The 21,849-nt window shown below is 40.1% G+C and overlaps 1 protein-coding gene across 4 annotated transcripts in view; it reads right to left on the reverse strand.

Moving 5' to 3' along the window:
* Cep350 (centrosomal protein 350) overlaps window positions 1–21,849 on the reverse strand; it is a 141,077-nt gene that overhangs the window by 67,099 nt on the left and 52,129 nt on the right. For all 4 annotated transcript variants that reach the window (NM_001427193.1, XM_039091366.2, XM_039091367.2 and 1 more), the window contains exons 8-15: window positions 20,363–20,476; window positions 17,737–17,880; window positions 14,197–14,855; window positions 12,866–12,987; window positions 9,170–10,230; window positions 6,641–6,782; window positions 4,432–4,601; window positions 2,091–2,277 (exon numbers count right to left, since the gene is read on the reverse strand). In NM_001427193.1, the coding sequence (NP_001414122.1) occupies window positions 2,091–2,277; window positions 4,432–4,601; window positions 6,641–6,782; window positions 9,170–10,230; window positions 12,866–12,987; window positions 14,197–14,855; window positions 17,737–17,880; window positions 20,363–20,476 (2,599 nt within the window). The remainder of the gene's footprint in view (window positions 1–2,090; window positions 2,278–4,431; window positions 4,602–6,640; window positions 6,783–9,169; window positions 10,231–12,865; window positions 12,988–14,196; window positions 14,856–17,736; window positions 17,881–20,362; window positions 20,477–21,849) is intronic.

Consider the following 21,849-nt stretch of genomic DNA (forward strand, 5'->3'; position numbering starts at 1 on the left):
GGGATTGCATTGAATCTGTAGACTGCCTTTCGTAAGATGCCCACGTTCATAGTGGCCTTATTTGTAAGCCAATAGCTGGAAACAACCCAGATGTCCCTCAACTGAAGAATGGATACAGAAAATATGGTTCATTTACACAATGGATTAGTATTCAACTATTAAAAAACAAGGACATCTTGAGTTTTGCAGGCAAATGGATGGAAGTAGAAAATATCATCATAAGTGAGTTAATCCAGACCCAAAAGGACATGCATGGTTTATTAGCCAAAATGTACAGAGTACCTAGGATACAACCTACAGACCTTAAGTTAGCAAGCAGAAGGGCCCAAGTGAGGAGGCTTCAATCCCACTTAGAAGGGGAAAGAAAATAGTCACAGGAGGCAGAGGGAGGGAGAGCCCTGAGTGGGAGAGGGGAGAGGGAGGGGAAGAGGAACAGTGTCAGTTATGGGGTGGGGACAGGAAAGAAACCCAAGCACAGGAGTGTGAATGGAAATATGCAGCCTTAGGAGGGGGGCCCTCTAGAAAGTACAAGAGACATGGATAAGAGACCCTCTGGACTCAATGGGGGTAACCTGAGCCTAAACGTCCAATGATGGGGAGAGGGTTATCAAACCACAGTTAAAATTTCTGACCCAGAAGTGTTCCTGTCTAACAGAACTGCAGGGACAAAAATGAAGAAGAGACTGAAGGAGAGGGGGTCCAGTGACTGGCCCAACTTGGAATCTGTCTCAAGGGGCATGGGGGGACACCAAGGCCTGACACTATTACTGATGCTATGATGTGCTTACAGACAGGAGCATAGCATGGCTGTCCTCTGAGAGGCCCTACCAGCAGCTGACTAAGACATTGAACTTTAGTCAGGGATCCCTATGGTTGAATTAGGGGAAGGACTGAGGGGCTGAAGGGAAGGGAAACCCCATAGGCAGATCAACTAACCCCAGGGAGCTCCCAGAGACCGAGTCATCAATCACGCAGCATCCACAGGCCAGTCCAAAGCCCCTGGCACATATACAGCAGAGGACCACCTAGTCTGCCCTCCGTGGGAGAAGATGAGCTTAACCCTCAAGAGACTTGAGGCCCCAGGGAAGGGGAAAGTTTGGTGGGGGAAGACCATCTTCTTGGAGGCAAGGAGGAGAAGGAATGGGATGAGGAACTGTGGGGGGGGGGGGTGGTAGGGATATGGGGGGGGCGAGGCTAGAATGTAAATTAAAAAAAAAAAAGCTGGTCCCAGTGGCACAGCACTCCTATCGTGAGATGAAAGGCAGACAGGACAACCACTGGAAGCTCTAGGAACAACAGCTTGAAATCCAATGTTATAACAGAACCAGCAAGGCACAAACAAGAAGACAGAGAGGAAGGAGAGAACTGACTCCTCCTGAAACTGTCCTTTCAACTCCACATACGGACAGTAAACTACAAATATACACGCATGCACGAGTACACGTGTACACACACACACACACACACACACACACACACACACACACACACACACACGCCCCTTAAATTTTAAAAGAATGAGAACTACAGGTATACAAATCCCATGATCAGTGTAAGGGTGAGACTTCAGAGTATGTTTGGGTGGTCCTGACTGTCAGGAGAGACAACTTAGAGGGAGACATGAAAAAGACACTGGGTAGCTGTGTTTAGAGTGGAAGAATAGAGCTGAGAAACACAATTTGTAGAGATGAGATACTCTGTGGTGCTCCAATGGGAACACTCCAGTAGGACTAAGTTATTAAACATTTCTTTGTGGGGTAGCCCACCTCATGAACCCCAAGAAAAACAAATGCTTAGATAAAAGATTGAGCCAAGAACAATATGACAATGACATGTGGAAAGAAAAAGCATTTGTGCTTGAGGCGAATAATTACTAGAGCCGTTTTAAAAGTTGCAATGAGGAATGTCCACATGCTAAAAACAAAGTATACAGCTATGAACTAAGTTACAGTGTCCTTCAGAATGTAAACAACCTTTACCATCTCAAATATGCACGGTGAACTGCCAAGCTGACATTTACAAAATTCACTGAACAACAATATATTTAACTTCAATTACATACAAATTACATAAAGAATATGCTGCTTTACCTCACAGAATGCCCAGAAAGTTCTTCCAACGTGCTCTCAGCATCCAGAGTCTGCTCATAGCCTCTAACAGCAAGTTTGCTGCTAGTTCCAAGCTTTCTTCCTTGAGGGGAACCACGTTCTGAGTCTGACTGTACTTTTTCCTCATCATTAAGTATGTTCTGAGCATTTTCAGTGAATGAATCCAACCCTGGAAAAGAATTTTTTGTAAGCAAATTTCCAACATTAGACTTACTGAAATAGCTGATAAAATTTTTTCAGTAAAATAAATTATAGATCAGAGACTTTAAAATTAATTTATATTTAAAACTTATTTTTCATATCTGAAATAAAGCAGTTCATTCTTCTGCCTGTGTTTAGGAAAACAGACATTATGGCACATGTCTGTAATCCTAGAGTCCACTATTCCACCGTGGGAAGTACACAGACAGTCAAACTTAGAGAAGCTGCGGCTGTCAGTGGCTGTGGAGGGAAGAGTGGAAATGGTAGTGGTGATGGTCGCAATGATACAAATGTGGACTTAATGTCACTGAACTTGAAATTGGATGGAACCTCATGTCTCCCATGCTGGCCTCACCTCACTGTGCAGCCGAGGAAGACCCTGAACGTCTGGTCCTCCTGTCTCTACCTCCCAAGTACTAGCATTACAGCAATGCACCATCATGCCACATATTTTGTAGCATGGGGATCAGACACAGGCCTTTGTAGACTCCAGCCGAGGACATACATCTGCCGACTAAGCTGCTTCTCTAGCCTGATGAAAGCTGAGCTGTTGAGAAGGGCTTATGAAAGAGCCTATGCAGTATTCTTATTGTTTTGATTTCTCTGACAAGGCCTTCACTGTACAGACCTGGCTACCCTGAACTCACTGAATAGGCCAGTCTGGCCTCAAACTCACAGAGACCAGACTGCCTCTGCTTCCCCAGTGTTAAGAGGAAAGGACTGCTTCACCACATCTAGCTATATGTGTATTATTTTACCAAAATAAACCTGTAAAATGTTAGCACTACCATCTTTACATTAGAAATTATAGGCAATTAATTTTTTAAAATATGCTTTCCTATACTGACCAGTTAGTTTCTTCCCATATTCCTATCCCACCTCATATTTTTCAATTTAATAAGCACAGTTTATCATTTCAATTAGGAAAAAGTATATATAAAAGAAAACTCACTCCCAAGCTTGAAACCATTATGTGAGCATAAGAAGCTTTTGCATGACCTCTGTATCTCCCTACCTATAGGTCTATAGAATAAACATGGGACTGGAGCAGTTGCTTAGTGGGTAAAGTTCTTGCTGCCCAACTAAAAAAAGTGGGGTCCCCTAGCCCACCTGAGACCAAGCATGGTAGCACGTATCTGCAAACCCAGCACTTAAACCGGGAGATGGAGGAAGGGGACCTCAGAAGCTCATGGCCAGCTAGCTTCTTGCACGCACAGTCTGACTCAAGGTGGAGGAAGAGCTAAACCCCTGACTCCACAGACATACGGACTCTCACATAGTGATTGTTTCTAACAGAACAGAACTATAGACATTGGCAAGTATATCAATCACTCAAAAAGATTTACTGAGGGCCAAGGTGCAACGACTATGCTAACTACTATGGTACACACATCACTTCCAGTAATCTCTCATGTCCTTCAGATCACCATGTGAACTGCAGTCTGCTTTACAGATAAGGACATTTATTTGAGGACTATGTTTGATGATGCTTAGAAACGGACATGATATACTACCAAGTTGGTTTTTTTAAGCAGTTGCAAAGCATTATCATTTGTATTTCTTTTTAAAATAAAGGTCTGGCTTCCTGCATATATTTGAAAACATATCATCAAAAACAATAACAGCAGTTGCCTCTGAACAAATGGATTACGGATAACTTACACTTCCTTTTACATTTTTTATTTATCTGTGTGTGGGAGAGCCAGCTGCACACTTAGAAGACTGCCACAGCTCATACAGAGGCCAATGACGACTATGTGTCCTCTCTATTCATGTTTATAGGGGTTCCAGGGATCAAACTCATGCTGTCAGAATTGTATAGCCATTGCTATACAATTTTTTTACCCACTAAGCCATTCCCATAGTTTATATGATTTATATTTCTTGAATGAGTGCCCATAAATACTTAAATATTTAATTATGTATTTTGTCTGTATTGAAAGATTTATACTAAAAAGTTTGATGTTATATAGCAAAAGATATTAAAGATATTTCATAGATATGAAAGCTAATTACATTATCATAAATAAATTCATCTCCTCACTAAAGAACAAACTCTAACTTTAGTTCACTCCATATAACCATGAAGGAGGGAAAGGTCATCAGGCGGGATTCTGCTTACAGTCCATCTTTTCCTTTTTCCCCTTCTTTCCTTTCGAAGCAGATGAGCGAGTGGACACGGCAGAGTGAGCTCCTGAGGAATGCTGTGAGGTAACATCCAGAGAGGAAAGGTCATAGGCAAACTTTCTGCTAGAATGGTCCTCCTGAATGCCTAAGTTGCTACCATCAATTCTGTCAAGGAGAAAGTAATATGAGTTAATAAAAAAACAAAACAAAACGAAAAACCCAAAAGTGAAAAAAAAAATCATGAATTCTGTTTCAAAAGAGCTCTGAGTACCTAGATCAGATGCCAAAGCAAAGCCTACTCTTGAATAAAAAACAAACAAAAACCAAAAGTAAAACAAACTCACAACAAAGGGTACTCAAACAAAATGGTGGCAGACATATCCAACGGCCTGTGTATATATCAATTTTACGGTTCTCTACGGCTCAGTTTACTGCTCAGTAAAAGAACCTCAGATGAGTTGTTTATTGAAGTGAAACCAAAATATGTTTCAGGCTAGATATGGAGCTCAGCTGGCCGTGTCTGCCTGGCATGCATGGAGTCCTGGGTTTGGTCTACAGGACAACATAAACTGAGGCGGTGAGAACAGGAGAATTAGAAGCTCAAGACTAACCTTTGCTACATGAACCCTATCTTTAAAAAAATGGAAAAAACAAATGTTTCAGACATGTATGAGAAAAAATACAATGCTGGTGGTGGGAGACTGTGGGCTGACAGTGGGAGACTGTAGCCTTGATCTCTACTCATAATTAAACTTATACTTTTATACAGCATAATTATTTTTCCTCTGATAATCTTATACAGACCAATAATTTTAATATATTCTACTTTCACTTAATAGTAAAACGCATTAAATCATATTGGTTGATGATATTAATTAAATCCTTAAAAACCTTAATTTAAAAGTCTAATCTTTTCTTTAGACTCAAATTTTAAACTACAATTCTCTTACTATACTTTTATGAATATTCATACTATTCTGGCTAATAGAAAATTAGCAGAACTAATTTCTGTAAGATCTAATAGTTTAATAGGGGTGTAAAAAAGATACTGACTATGGAGAATGATAAATTTACATGGTAATAAAATTTAGGGAAGAAACTCTAGAAAAGTCAAATTTATTTTGTGATTTTGTATAATTTAACTTCTTCAATTTCTTATCTAAAAATGCATTCTAGAATAATCCTTCTCAAACTGGGCTATTACAAACAGAAGTGAGGTATACATGTGAAGTTCATCCTTTCAGTTCTTGCATATTAAGGCCCAATAATCACCAGTAGTTAAAATCCATTTTTTCAAAGCTTAGATGTTTAGTGTATACCAAACCTTCTGATATTTTCTTGATTAAAAAAAGTATTATTAGGACCATAAAGTTAAATGACAACCTGATTTTCCTCAATCTACCACAGAAAACAGTTTTGTATTAGTATTAATAGGTTGAAGACCATTTCCCAATGCTATCCTCTGTGCGGACTCAGACTGACTTATAACCTGTAGTCTCTTTCTTTTTTCTTTCTTTCTTTTTTAACTTTTTTAAAGATTTATTTATTTAATGTTGAATACACTGTAGCTGTCTTCAGACACACCAGAAGAAGGCATCGGATCCCATTACAGATGGTTGTGAGCCACCATGTGGTTGCTGGGATTTGAACTCAGGACCTCTGGAAGAGCAGTCAGTGCTCTTAACCACTGAGCCATCTCGTCAGTTCCTGTATTCTCTTTCTTATGTACCAGGTCCTGTTTTCAGTATTCTATGATCCACTCACCAGGTGTGCAGCACATGAAGGTAATCCCAGAACACTTGAGAATTGGAGGCAGGAGGATCAAGAATCTTTTTTTTTTTCCCGGAGCTGGGGACCGAACCCAGGGCCTTGCCGCTCTACCACTGAGCTAAATCCCCAACCCCCGAGGATCAAGAATTTAAGGTCATCCTTGGCTACATGAGACCATATCTCAAATTTAAAAGAAAAAAAAAAGAGAAAAATGTATATTTCACTGAACATTTGTAACAACTCTGTGAAGCGAGCAGGTACAACTATTTTCACCAAACGAGCACTTCGCTCTCAAGTCGACTCAGAGAGCCTGGACCTGCGTGGAGCCCATGATCCACCCGTTACACAGCCTTTCCACAGATCAACAACTAAGAGGTGGCTTATACTCTGACCAGAGCTCTCGCTTGTCTGCCTATTGGCTACCACATTCTTACTGAGATTCAAGAGCTGACTTCTTTTCTGTCAGTGTCCCACTTCCTGGAGAGGAGACAAAGTCATCTTCATATGAAACGCTGCTGAGTGGAGTTGTGGTGGCATTCAAAGGCCGTGATGCCGATGTCCCCCTGTCTTCAAACCCTGCAAAAATTAATAATTAATTGAGGTATATTATAATAATTGAGGCATGATTAAAAACAAAATAAAATTTAGACTATAAGCAAAGCATTCTATAAATTCATGTTATTAACATAAACAAGAGATACTTTCATTTGCTTTTTTTTTTTTTTTCAAGACAGGGTTTCTCTGTGTAGCCCTGGCTGTCATGGAACTTGCTTTGTAGACCAGGCTGGCCTTAAACTCTGAGATCCACCTGCCTCTGCCTCCCAAGTGCTGAGATTAAAGGCTTGCACTTCTGTGTCTTTCTTTCTTCACTTCTTTTTAGGAAAAATTTGAAAATAAATAATTAATGTATCCATTACTAGCTTCAACAACAACCAATACAAAAACAAGCTAGTTCCAATTAAACAACCTATTCCTCTCTTCTACTGTGATCCTATAGAGTATTTTGAAGCAAATCCCAAATGCATATTTTATCTCCAAATATTTCAATATAGGTATAATGAAGATATAATACAAGAACAAGAATTTAAGAACAAAACCAACTTTCTTATTAAAAAAATAAGAACGTCAGGATGGAGTGATGGCTCAGCAGTTGAGAGCAGTGGCACTCGTCCAGAGGAAGTGCCCTCACAGGGCACTCCACAGTCATCTACAACTCCAGGACAAGAGGCTTCAACACCCTCTTCTGGCCTCTGCTAGCATCAGGCACACACAAGACAAAAGTGCAGGCAAACCACTCATATACATGAAATAATATTAAAATAATAAAAATAATGATTTAAGCACTTTGCTTTCAACAAAAGAAACTGAAAGAGCATTAAAAATGAAAAGAAACCTAAAACGACATTGTCTTTTCCTGCTCTCTGTTGCTGTGAGAAATACCATAGTCAAAAACAGCTTGGAGGGGCTCAGCGGTTAAGAGCACTGACTGCTCTTCCAGAGGTCCTGAGTTCAAATCCCAGCAACCACATGGTGGCTCACAACCATCTGTAATGGGATCTGATGCCCTCTCCTGGTGTCTGAAGACAGCTATAGTGCACTCATATATAATAAATAAATCTAAAAAAAAAAAACCACAGCTGGGAGAGGAAAGGATTTACTTTACCTTATATCTCCAGGTCCCAATCCATAACTGAGAAAAACAAGGGAAGAGCTCAAGCAGAGCAGAGACAAGAACCCAGAGGAAAGCCTCTAACTGCTGGCTCTATTGCTCACAGGCTCAAGTTCTGCTAGTTTTAATTTTTTTTTAATACGGCCTAGGCCTACCCACATCAGGGTGGTACCACTTACAGTAGGCTGGGCCTTTCATTTTAACCAGTAAGACAAGGCACTGCCTCACAGACCAGTGTGGTCTAGGTGAACCTCAAAAGAGGTCCCCTCTTCCTGAGGGACTCTAGTTTATGTCAAGTTGACAAGGACTAACTAAGGCAACTGTAGGATGATGTCATTATACAGGATAGAACGAGGTCTGTCACTGGACGAGAAGGAAGGATGGGCGGGAGAAAAGTTTTAGAGAGAAGGAAACTGGAAAGAGAGGAGTGAGAGGAGATAAGAGGGGAGAGCAGCCAAGAGAACATGGAGGTGGATGTTAAGATTGCTCTCTGCACATTTACAGGTTGTTATGAACATTCTTAAGGGATGGATGTGTACAGGGCTTTTATGTCTAGGTGGGCAATTGTATCATCAATTGGATCAGAGGTTATTGTGTTGTGTGTTCTTTCATGTGGTGAGTTATGGTGGCTGGAGATATTGGGCTGCCATGGAATGGGGGTGTGTATGTCCAGCGTGGTGGCAACCTGCCTTGGGAACCAGGTAAAGAGACTGCTGCCAGGCTCAGAGAGTAGCCATTGGCAGTGTGATACGGGATGGAGCACAGTGGGTGAGATGCTTTGCTGACTGAGATGTCTAACAGATAACTTGGGGCACTGCGGTGCCGAATCTAGTGCAGGGTAAAAGAAAACATTTTTTAAATTTTACAGCAATAGGCAAATGCCAATATAGATAAAGTAACTAAACAAAAGAGAACATTAACATATACAATTATCACAAGATGTTTAAGAGCCTAAAGAGCCTAAATTAAATTTAAGAAAATGCAATGTAACACCCAGTTAACATAAGAACAGATGAAACCACTCATTTGTCAAATAATCTGCTCCATTTATAAAATGAAAATCCATAACCTAGGAATTCTAAAGTTACGTTATCATACATTGGGGAATTCACCTATAATAGGGAGAAAACAGAAGGGATATATCTGAAGGAATTAACTCCGTCCTAGAAAGAAAAGCTGTGTTAAAGACTGAAGTACTATGGGACACCCTGAACTTAAAAAAAGAAAAGCCAACAATAAAAAGAAAATTATGAAATAGTTGTCTTAATATGATATAAAGTCTTTATTTCCTCACCTTTTCCATATAACTGATATGACTTGGTAAAAATATTAATGACGCTGTGTGGGCTTCCCTTTGCCAGTTCTTCCCATGGTCCTTTGCTTTGTGTGCCACCTATGTGCCCAAAAAGTGGTAAGAATTTCTCAGCTTCTTTCTGAAACTCTTTGATGGGTTCGTAAGGATTTCTCTCTCCGGCACAAAATTCTTTTTCCTTTAAGATTTCTGCTACCTTCAAAAGGGGCCGTGCATCCCGGCGTCCCTCTTCCTCAGAGAGACTCCCTTCACTGAGAAGAGGCCCTTCACTGACTGAGTCTATGCTGGAACAAAGAGATCTTTTGGCTCTTTCTTTAGAACAGGCTTGTATGTCAGAGCTAGAAGAATCGGCCTGCTTCCTGCACAACTGTGCCAGCAGCCCTCCTGGATTAGGACTAGGTGATTTCACTCTCAAGCTTGATACGGCACTCAGGGGTCTGATCATCTCAGGAAGTTTTTTATATTCACTAAGGCTGCCTACACCAGGAAGCTCATCGTCAAAGGTTGCATGAGCTATGCAGGTTCCCAGCATCTTCTGAATCCGGGCAGAGAAAGCATCTTCAACGCCCTCTTTCACAGGTGAGCTGATAGCTTTAGTCCAAGGTCCATTGTCTTGAGCTGCTAGCTTCCCATCACACTCAGTGTTCCACACAGACCCATAGTTAATGCTGGCCCCCGCTAGTTTCTTAGCCTCACTCTCAATCCTGCTGGACAGAGAAGCAGCTGTCGCCTTCAGGGCTTCAATGCGATCCAGTTTACTCTTATACTGGCTGGTACTAGGTTTTAGCAAGGCATCTGGATGAGGAGCTTGTGAGGTCAGATATGGTTGAGGTGTGAAAGTTAATGGTCCTGAAGCCTTATTATGACTCTTCTTGGCTGGTAAAACAGATTCATAGTCCTTGTGCAAAATTCCTACATGCTCGAGATGCAAGAGATGGGAGAGTAAATTTTCAGTTGTTCCAACAAGGGGCTGTGCTTGAGAACTATGAACTCTGGGGCTCAACCTGTCAGGCTGCATCCATGTAGGTTCCATCAAGTCTCTTCTGATAACAGAAATTACAATATGTTAGTTATGTTAGTTAATATTGTAATCTATACTATTACTTTTCTTCTTTTGCAGTGTTAGTAATTGATTCAGAGTTTTGCACATACCAGACAAGTATTCTATCATGGACCTATATCCCTAGTGCAAACCATCACTTAAAAGGGGGCAAAGAGGTTCTCTGATTATAAGAATAAAATACATACATTTCCAGAAAAAAAGCAAAAGGGCTGAGAAATTACTCAGAGAAAAATAAAAAAGCCAATGTTATCTTTGGTAGTTTGTTTACAATTATATCCTTGCTAACATTTATCTATGTATAGTTGTGGTTTTGTGGTGGTATTTTCGCAAAAATGGTATTGTACTATTTTGCAAACTTTCTTCAAATTAGAGGCCTTATTTTTTTCAAATGGCCATTTAAAACTCTACAGACAAGCTTCCTTAGAACAATACTTCTATCCAACCCTTTAAAAATAGTATTACTTAAAAGAGAAACACTTAAGATTGTGTAGTGGTTTGAATGAAAATAGCCCCTATAGGCTCCTGGGGAGTGGCGCTATTAGGAGGTGTGGCCTTGTCAGAGGAAGTGTGTCACTTCCACTAAGCTTAAAGTCTCAGATGTCAAAGGTAGGCCCAGTGTCACTCTCTCTTCCTACTGCCTGCTAATCTAGATGTAAAACTTTCACCAACTCCAGCAACCTGTCTGTGTGTGTGTGCCACCATGCTTCCCACCATGACAATAATGGACTGCATTTCTCAAACTGTAAGCCAGCTCCAGTGAAATGTTCTCCTTTATAAGGGCTGCCACGAGTCTCTTCACAGCAACAGGAAGACTAAGAGAGATTGCTAAATTCTGGAGCCCACCAAATGGCTCAGCAGGTAATGGCATCTGATGTTCCAGCCTGGAGAATTCAAATGACGACGGAAGGAACTGAATGTACAAGTAATCTTCTGACCACAGCATGTGTGCACTACTGTATGTGCTACACACACACACACACACACACACACACGCACGCACGCACGCACAATACATAGTACTTTATTAAAGTTTAAGGTTTTCTTCCTGTTGTCTGGTTTTTGGTTTATTTGGGTTTTTTGTTTGTTTTGGTTGGTTAATTTTGAACTCGCTCTACAAACCAGGCTGGCCTTGAACTCAGAGATCCACCTGCCCCTAACTCCTGAGGGCTGGGATTAAAGGAGTGTGTGCCTCCACCTCCTGGATAAAATGTAGAGTTTTAAAGTATGAAAAAAAAATCTAAAATTTTCAAAGGGAAGAAAGGGGAGAGAAGAAGAAGTGGAGGAACAGATGCAAAGTAATAAACTTGTGCTTGGTTTGTTTCATAACATTATCTAGAATCAAAAACTCTGGGAAAGGCAAAATGACACCAGCACAGTGGGTCTGACAGTGACTGCATGGACAGTACCACCTAAACAAAAGTATTCGTGATAAAAATGAACATAATAATAATTTTTATATTATAAATAAAATATGATTTATATTTAAAATATAATTAGGATATTAAACAAATCATACATTTCTCTTGTTATCAGTAAGTACACGCACTGGTTAAAAGTACTGGCTTTTAAAGTCACTCATCTATGTTCAAACCCACTTCTACAAGTGATGTTTTGACTTTGAGAAAGTTTAATTAAAGTCTAGACTTCAATACTCTCCTCTGTAAAACCACAGTAACAACAGTGCTTAGGTCTGTTGATGTGCCTCTGTGGTGAACCACTTGCACGAGGCACTGGCTTCACGCTAGTACAGCAAAGCAAATAGAACCAAACGGACACCCAAACAATGTTTTTTACTGAAAGGGTTCAATCAGCTCCAGACCTAGAAACGAAGAAACAATAAATGCCATCAGTACCACTGGGGGCTGGAGAGACGGCTCTGAGGTAAGAGCACCTGCTCCTCTCCAGCTTCCCTACCAGGCAGCTTACAGGAGCCTGGTATCTCTGCAGACACCCGCTCTGGCCGGTCACATGTCCACACACACACATGTGTAACTGAAATTAAAATTTAAAAAAGAAAAAAAAGCACTTCTTGCTCTTGCAGAGGACCCAGGTTTGATTCTCATCCCCACAAAGTGACAAACATTAGTTACTCCAGTTCCAAGAGTCCTTTACTTTCTTCTGACCTCCATGGGCACAAAGCATATCCATGGTGTATGTACACACATGCAGGCTAAACACTCAAACATAAAATAAATAAATAAACATGTATAAAACAGCTTAAATGTTATCAAGGCTATTGTCCTTTGGGGTAAAAAGGACTGTGTGCATTAACTTCAAATTGGAACCAGATCTGACTAGTATCTGTACATTCTCGGAGGCTCACATCTTTTTTCTTCTCCCGATGGTTATTATTAATAAGCACGATTCAGAACGTGTACAGCTTTCACTGTGACTTACCCATCCAAAACTTTATGCTAGGCTTAGAGGGAGCAAGAGTGCATAAGGAAGTGACACTGGCCCTGGATTAAAGGACAAGAGAAACTAGTATGCAGCATGGTGAATACATCCATACACCATGTTCCACTACTAGATGAAGATATTCACCAGATGTGACTTGTCTTCTCATTAAAGGGAAGGACCTTGGCCATCTTCATTCTCCCTTTTTATATTTTTACCTTGCAAGAGGTTGTGGAGGTTCTGACAGGGACAGGTCACTACTGGAAGACGCACTTGGGGGACGTTCCTGTACTTTGTTTTCTTTATCAGATTCTCCAGATGGTTGATACCCAGGTCTGGTCTGAAAGAAAAGAGCATCAGATTTATCTGATTCTGATCACAAACATGGCTTCAGGTAGCACATAAGAAACTTACCAAGTCACTTTAACTTAAACAAGTCATAAAAGAGAGGCTTTTTCTCCCTCAAAAAAAAAAATCAATTTATATTTAATTTGCCTTTAAAACAACCATTACATGAGTGTTTACTTCTATTATATCAGGTTGTGGGTTTGATCCTGGCACAACAGAAAACCAAATAAAACCAACCACTACGGGGTTGGGGATTTAGCTCAGTGGTAGAGCGCTTGCCTAGGAAGCGCAAGGCCCTGGGTTCGGTCCCCAGCTCCAAAAAAAAGAACCAAAAAAAAAAAAAAAAAAAAAAAAAACCAACCACTACAATTAACATCAAAACCTCACATGGTCCTCTAGGCATCTTGACTGAGTTAAGAGGTGGGAAGACCTGTCCACTGTGGGTGGCACCATTCCCTGAGTAGAATCCTGGACTACTTAAATGAAGAAAGGCAGCTTAGCTGCAGCATGGGTCCATTCCTGTTTGCTTTCTGATTACAAATGTGATGTGACCAGCTGCTTCAAGCTCCTGCCACCCTGATATCCCCTACATGATAAATTATTCCCTTAACAAGCCAGAAAAAATACATTCTCCTTTACATTGCTTTTGTCAGTGTGTTTTATCATAGCAACAGACAAAAAATAAACAGACATTAATATTAGCAATAGTATCCTTTATAAACTCAGGTCTTTTCATCTCATAAGTAAAAAAGAATATAAATAACCCTTTGAGGCTGTATTTACTGATGTTTAAACCTTAAGTAAAGTTCTTAAAACAGTATGTAATACCTAAGACACACTCAATTATCAGTCTTAAAAACATTAGCACAAGAATATGCCCTCACTTCAATACTAAACCCCAAACTACTTCATTGACATAACTTGGTGGAGCACTATGTACTACAATGAAAACAAAGCAAAAATATAGCAGAAAAGAGATCGATGGTGACCAATACTGTAAGCTCTTCAGCTTTAACTTTCTGCACTTCCTTGTTTCTCTTTGCCTGCAGTAAATCTCATGGAAGGTCTTGATCGCTGTTTGTAAGTGTCTGAGCATGTCTAAGTCCTACGTAGGATAGATAATCTTTCAACAGTTCTGTATAGGAAGCAAGCTTTTCCTCACTATGGATTACCCCACTTTGTGTTTCCAAACTACTAGTACCTGTGTCTCCGGTGTAGCATGCTGCCGGGCTGGCTCTTCAAGCAACGTCTTCTCTAGCAGCAATTTGGAGTACGTCTCCTGGAGCCGTCTAGAGGTGGATGGATCAGAAGGAGGCACGGGTTTTGCTTTAGTGAAGGCTTCTTTCTGTTTCCGGTAGAGCTCCTGTAATCGTTTGTTCTTCTGCTCCGTAGCCTCCTTCTGAGCCTTCTTCTCTTCATGTTGCCTCCTCCTCCTCTCCTCCTGCTGTCTAACAATGTACTGTCGCACCTCATCTGTGTCGTAGTGGCGCTTCTTGGAAATCACAGGTGGATCCTCATTCGCCGTTATTTTGTCAGGCTTTCTTTTCACAGGGCTGTGACTCCTAGGCGCTTGTACAGAGGCCACTGACTTCTGATTCTGTACCTCTCCAACCTCCTGCCTCACGGTTTGAGCTGAAGAATCTAGCTGTAAGTCATCAAGGATCCCACGAATTTCAACTGGCAAAAAGTCCTTGTTTAAGGCAGCATTTTCCTCCTGCTTATTGTCTGGGAGGGACAGAGCTGACTTCACTACATTATTTTCAGACCAAGCTCTACTTCTTGAGCGTTCTGAGCTTCGTGGAAGCTGCTTATGTGAAACATCCAACTTGGGGTCCGATTCTGCTCTTCCAATATGGCCCCCTGCAATGCACAGACTTTTAGTTATAACTGCAGATTCATTCCTAAGATTTACTGCACAAATAAGAAAATTAAGGAATTTTTCTTTATTTTAAACATGGATACAAATATCCTATAACAGTGTAAAGAATGTTGTGAGGGTAAACTCCCTTTTATATCAGGAAGACCTTCATATAAACTATACTCTTTTTATAATACATCTTTTAGTATTTCTGCAAAAAAGCAAACATAATTGATAGGAATATGTAACATTACCATTTACCTTACACATGCATATTTATTTTTTCTCTCTTCAAAATTTTTTTTCAAAAAAAAAATAAACTTTTTAGAAACCATCTAAACTGAAGGAGAGGAAGAGAGGAGAAAGATGATGAAAAGAGATCCAAGTATGGTGCCAGGATATAATCAAAACACTCAGGGGACAGAGGCAGGAGGATCAGAAGTTCATAAATTTCCTTGGCTACACAGTAAGTTTGAAGCCAGCCTGGACTCTCTGTAAGATTCTGCCTTCAAGCTACACAAAATCTAATCAGGAAATCTCCTTACAAAACTTTAGGAAAGGCATAATTTTAAATGCTATGAAAAAGATAGACTTGGTTCTGGAGAGAAGGCTCAGTGGTTAAGAGAAACAGTTGGTCTTGCAGAGGACTGGGTTTGGTCCTCAGCACACACATGGGGGCTCCCAACTGTCTGTAACTACAGTTTCAGGTGAGCCAACATCCGGTTCTAAGATAAGGCACACATGTGGTGTACAGACACATATGCAGACCAAACACTTACACAAGTAAAATAATGAAGTTTTTAAAAAGAAAAATCAAGCAGAACCAAACACAACAATAAAGACACTAAAAACACTGGATTTTTTTTCCCCTAAAAATTTCAAACAAATACAGAGGTCAATGTTAGCAGCAAACCACTGAACTGAGAATGGGATGTCCTTGGGGGGAATTAGAGGGAGGACTGAAAGAGTTGAAGGAGCTTGCAACCCCAAAAGAACAACAATGTCAACCAACCAGATCTTCCAGGGACTAAACCACTACGGAAAGACTGTACATGGACTGACCCAGGGCTCCAACTGCATATGTAGCAGAGAATAGCCTTGTTGGGGCACCAGGGGAAGGGGAAGCCCTTGGTCCTGCCAAGGTTGGACCCCAGTGCAGAGGAATGTGGGGGAAGGGGGTAAAGGGAGTAGATAAAGGGAACACCCATATGGGGGAGGGGTGGGGATGGGGGCTTATGGACAGGAAACCACGAAAGGGAATACCATTTGAAATGTAAGTAAAGAAATATATCTAATAAAAGAAAAAGAAAAAAAGAAAAAAATTTCATACAACACTGACTCATCTTCAATTAAATGACACCATATTTAGATGAGTTCACCAGAGAATTTCTGAAAGTTTAGATTTCTATTGATATAAAAAGATTAAAATTGACCTCTTACATATCACATCTTAATAATATAATATCTATAAAACAAATCTCAAAAATACTTTAAAAGACTATTTGGTATTTTACCCATCTTTAAGAGAAAAGAAAAAACCCTCAGTGAGAAGTATAAGAAATATATAGTGTTCCATTCTATTAGTATAAATATATTCTTTCAAGTAGCCAGGGACTGTGGCCTACGGCGTAAAGTCCTAGATATTAAAAACTGGCTACTTCCTAGACAACACTATCTGCTGGCGAGGAGCCGAGCCTCGTGACTCTCAATGAACGTCAGAACACAACAACACATTATATATGCAAACAACCATTTTATCATCTACCATTTGCTGACAAGGCTTAATTTTTAGACTGAGAATATGCATAAGTTCGCTTGCAAGACAAAAGAAATAAAGAAAAAGAAATGCAAGGTTCATATTGACTGCAATATATTAAATCAGAGTTGATTACATTTCTTGCTTAATGGACTCCAGGAACTAAATTAACTGGGGCAAAATTTCACTGCTGAAAAAGAAACTGGCTGTGGAGATTTTATATTTCATTTACCAAGGTGAGTGTTTATGGAAAACATAACTAGTTACTTTTCCCTTCTTCGTGTGTGTGTGTGTGTGTGTGTGTGTGTGTGTGTGTGTGTGTATGTGTGTATGTGTATATGTGTGTATATGTGTGTGTGTATGTGTGTGTAGTATGTGTATATGTATGTGTGTGTACGTGTGTATATGTGTGTCTCTGAGTGTATATTTATGTGTACACGTGTGTGTGTGTTATGTATCTTATATGTGTGGGCATACAAGTATGTGGAGATGCCTGCATATGGAGGGAGGTATGTGCATGTGGAAGCCTGCGGTTAGTGTCAGAAATCATGATTCTTCTGCCTCAGTCACAGAGACCCATACTCAGGGCTCACTTATACAGCAGTCTTGCTAGCCAGCTTCCTCTAGGAAGCCCCTTCTGAGGCAGGAATTACAGGGCGGTTACTGGGGATCTGAACTCTGGTCTTCACACTTGCACAGCAAGTGCTTCATGCACTGAAAACTCTCCTGAAATACCCACGCCATTGTTAAATAGCAGTCAATGTAGAAAGAATTTGAAAGTCAAATTTAAGAGAGTCCTGGATCGGGGCTGGGGATTTAGCTCAGTGGTAGAGCGCTTGCCTAGCAAGCGCAAGGCCCTGGGCTCAGTCCCCAGCTCCGGAAAAAAAAGAAAAGGAAAAAAAAAAAAAGGGAGAGTCCTGGATCGTAAAACAAATTTAGCTATGACTGACTATACCTCTGAGAAAATAACTTTTCTCTAGACCTACCCAAGTTCAACAGAACATTTCTGCTTTTCTGAGCTACAATAAGAATTTTAAAGCAAAATCTGAAGTATTCCCCAGCACATTTGCACCGAGTACATAGGCAGGCAGCCTCGGTTTGAACCGGTTTCAGCCGTATCCTCTCACCGGTCGCCCCTCTTCCTCTCCCTCTTCCGTCGCTCGACGCGGGCCTTCGCGCCCTCTGCTCCATCGTAGGTGCAGGTCCCAGAATCCTCTTTACTAACTTCTGTCCATCTCGCCAAGACGACGTACTTATCAAACGACTACCACCTAAAATACATATTGCACTCAATTTAAAACTTCATTTTAATCTCTAAAAAGTGTATTTACTCAGTAATATAGGTTCTATAATTAATTTCACATTTATCTTCTGCTAAGCTCAAAAGGTCTGTCATTAAAAGTGCATTTTTAGGGGCCAGAGAGGGTTCAGCAGTTAAGAGCACCGGCTGCTCTCCCGGAGGGCCTGGCTCTGATTCCCAGCGCCCTCATGCAGGCTCACAGCCATCCTCAACTCTAGTCCCAAGAGGTCCAATGCCCTCTTTGTCCTCTGTGGGCAATAATGTGCACATACGGTACACAGGCATATATGTAGAAATAATACCCAGACACATAGATACAATTAGAATAAATAAAAGTTTTACAATTTATTTCTAACTCTAAGCCTTCAAAATTGGTTAACAGTTTGTTCAAATCTTTTAAAAATGTTCTATTCACTTTTGGGGGTGGGGAGAGTGTGCTACAGCACACAGGAGGCAATCAGAGAACAACGTGGGGCAGTCAGCCCGGCTCTCTCCTCCTGCCACCATGACTCGTGAAATTTCAAGTCACTAGTAGGAGAGCCTCAGGGAGTTCAAACCTGGTCTACATAGCAAGTTCCCAGTTAATGAAAGCTATAAAGTAAGACCCTTCTCAAAAACAAATGAATTTTAAAAGTTAAAAAAAATTAAAATTGTATATGGACAAAGAATTTTTAGGTATACTATGATTAAAATTATACTACTATGACTTTAAAATACTATATAGACATAATAAATATAAAAAATTTTAAATACTATTTAGAAATACTCAAACTAATATTAGTACTTTTTGTTTGTTTCAAAAATGAATAGTTTTGTTTTCTCATATTTTTCCAGTTTTCTAGCATACTGTCCTATTTTTATATGAAAGACACTATTGAGAGTTCCTTTTAAAGAAGTTATAATAGTCTAAATGGAAATATGGGTCTAATAAATATACTAATTACAAACTACATTATAAATATGTTCTGCTTAAAGTGTGTGTATACATGTATACATACATGTAGGTGTGTACTCATGTGCATGTGTGTGTGTGTTGTATCACTCTATTACTGCATCTGAAGTTAATCAGAAAACGTACTATCATCCTAATGACATGCATAACCAGAAGGACAAGGGCATGGTCAGAACACGCAGCTCATCACCCTGCTGTTTCCCAGAGACCCTGTGGTCTCCTACCAGGCTGTCACACTGCTTCTAACTTTTGTCTTGCTAGTCACTGTCATTACCTAAGCTTAGGACATCACACTGCCGCACACATAGCCACTGCTGGAAAACGTCTGGACAGTGAGCAAGTGTGTTGATTCAGTCTCCTGAAACTCAAGGTGACAAGTTCTCAAACTGTCTCTCGCCTTCATGGCCAAAAGTTACTTGCTGAATAGAACACTTCAGGATAGCTAGGAATTGGAACTCGCGTCATGTATGAAGTACTATCCTGAAGTAGTTTCTAGTATTCGTGCTTATAGCTCTCACAACAATCCTGTGAGACAAATACTACTGATCTATCTTTCTACATATGAGGAAACAAATCATACTAAAACTGACTCATGTGCCAAAGAAATAATGTTAACTACAATATAGTCACACAATATGAATCAAGGTTGACAATATGAATCAATGTTAGCATTTCTATGGAAGCAGAAATCTCTTATTTTCCTAGTTTAACCTATTTTTTGTTTAGCTTAACCACTACTGGCAAGGAAGACTGGCATTCTGATATATCTTAAAGGCAATCATGACCTTACAGAAAATGACCACTCGTAGAAAAAATTCATTATTTTAATTTGCTGTGTTTCTATTAAAATACTAGAAAAAAAACTCTTGAGGTCATGCATTTGCAATCTTAAACATACAATGAATCTGATATTAATCTTTAATATAAACTAAATATGATTTATAATCACCATGGAAACATGCCTCTGATATTCTGCTATGAGGATGTTTCCAGATTGGTTTAGCAGAGGAAGAGAAACCTACCCTAGATGTGGATGTCATTCTATGAGGTGAGGTCCCAGGTTGAATGAAAAGGAGAGAGAGAGGCTGCTGCAGCCTTCCTCTCCTCTGCTACCTGACTGAGGATTAAATATGGCCACCCACCCCGTCCTGCCACTGCCTTTCCAACCTCTGTTCACTGCACCCCAAAACTGAGCCACAAGAGCCTTGCTTCCTTTAGCAGGCTTTGTCAGGAATATCTTCACAAGAGTACTAATACAGTGAACAACGTGTTATAGATATATACATGTAAGTGACCTTTCAAACTATACATTCTAAATATGGACAGTTAGTACTGTCAACTATAGCAAAACAAAATAGATGCATATAATAATAATGAATTACAACAGACTGAATTTTCATACATTCCTAACAATGAGAACATCTGGTAACATATTTATATCTATACAGATTCCATTTCCATAATATCCAACTTTAAACTGAACAAAATACTGAAAACAAACCTGTTTTGCATTCTGGATTTGACAACTGTGTCACTTTTTGGATTTTTCGTACTGGTTTGACCACTTTTTTCTCTTTACTTTTTTCAACAGGCTTCTCTTTTACAGAGGTATCATCTGAAACACATAAATATGAACAGCCACCATTATGACTCCCATTCAGCATCTACATTCCTCAATGAAGAGACAGGGGTACATCAGCACCCCATTTCTGCAGCTTTAGTTACCCAAGGCCAACTGCGATCTGAAAACATTAAGTGGAAATCTTCCAGACATAAACAATTCATGATATAAAGTGTGCATCACTCTGAAGAGCATGACAGTATCTTTTGCTGTCTGGCCCTAGACGGCCAGACTGGGCAGACCTGTCTAGAGTGTCCGTACCTTAGGCTCCCACCTATTAGATACAAATAGCCACCTCTGCTACTAGACTGTCTCTTTGGTGACATCACTGAGCAAACTCTTTAAGGCTCCAGAGCTCAAGGACAGTGACACCAGCAGTGAAGTCATACCAGAAAGATGCTGGACAGTGCACCTGTGAAATCAATCAAAGTCACATTTGCCAACTTAATGGAAAAAAATGTATGCTGGGTTTGATGAGATGTATGGCTAATTCATCTTTTATACCTAGTTTATAAATTAAGCATTGTCACAGGTATGTACAAGAAGCACAAAATATAAGTAGGATTCCATACACTTCAGTTCCAAGCATCCTTTGGTGGCCTTAGAACTATGAGAAAAAAACTTTCACTGAAGCTATTCCTATGACCCACAAACTATCAATGTCGTCCCCCCACAGAAGGTTTAAAGGTTACCACCACTCCACTGTAGGTACCAGCTCTGTTCTGTTGTTGATGTTGGTTGTTGTCATGTCAAGAAAACTCGTGAGAAATCTACCTCCTCTCCAGAATGGGAAGAAGCTCTAGCAGCTGCTTGCAAATCACTGCATGCTGGCAATTTCAGGTGAGCATTTTCTTAGATTACCATTTTATTTAAAAATTTCAACATAAAAACTTCACAAAACATAAATATACTAACCATAGAAGTTCTAAATGACAAGTATAAATAATGAAATTTAAAATACACCTGGAGGTCTGCAGTATAAGCAGAGTAGAGAAGTCTGAGTAAGGGGCTCTAAGGCAGGAGCACACAGCATCTAAGAATCAGCAAGGCCTCTGCTGTGGACACAGTGAGCAGAGAGGAGAACAGCAGGAATTGGGGTTGTGGATCTAAAGGAGAGCCAGCTGAGGAAAAGGTGCTACAGGTTTTCCTGTCTCACTCAACAGTAAAATAGAAGGTTGCAGAACATCAGAGCAAAGGAAGGAGTGACAGAATGTAAACAAGACTTTAACAAGCTTATTCTGGAACTGTGCTGAGAAGAGACTCATTAAGAGTTAGCAGTAAGGAGACCTGTGAGAGAAGACTGGTGAATTAAAGCCAAAGATCCACGGTGCCTTGATTTAGGGAATAATGACAAAAGTGGTAAATGC

The sequence above is a fragment of the Rattus norvegicus genome, chromosome 13 (genome assembly GCF_036323735.1).
Source record: "Rattus norvegicus strain BN/NHsdMcwi chromosome 13, GRCr8, whole genome shotgun sequence".
Classification (NCBI taxonomy): Eukaryota; Metazoa; Chordata; class Mammalia; order Rodentia; family Muridae; genus Rattus; species Rattus norvegicus.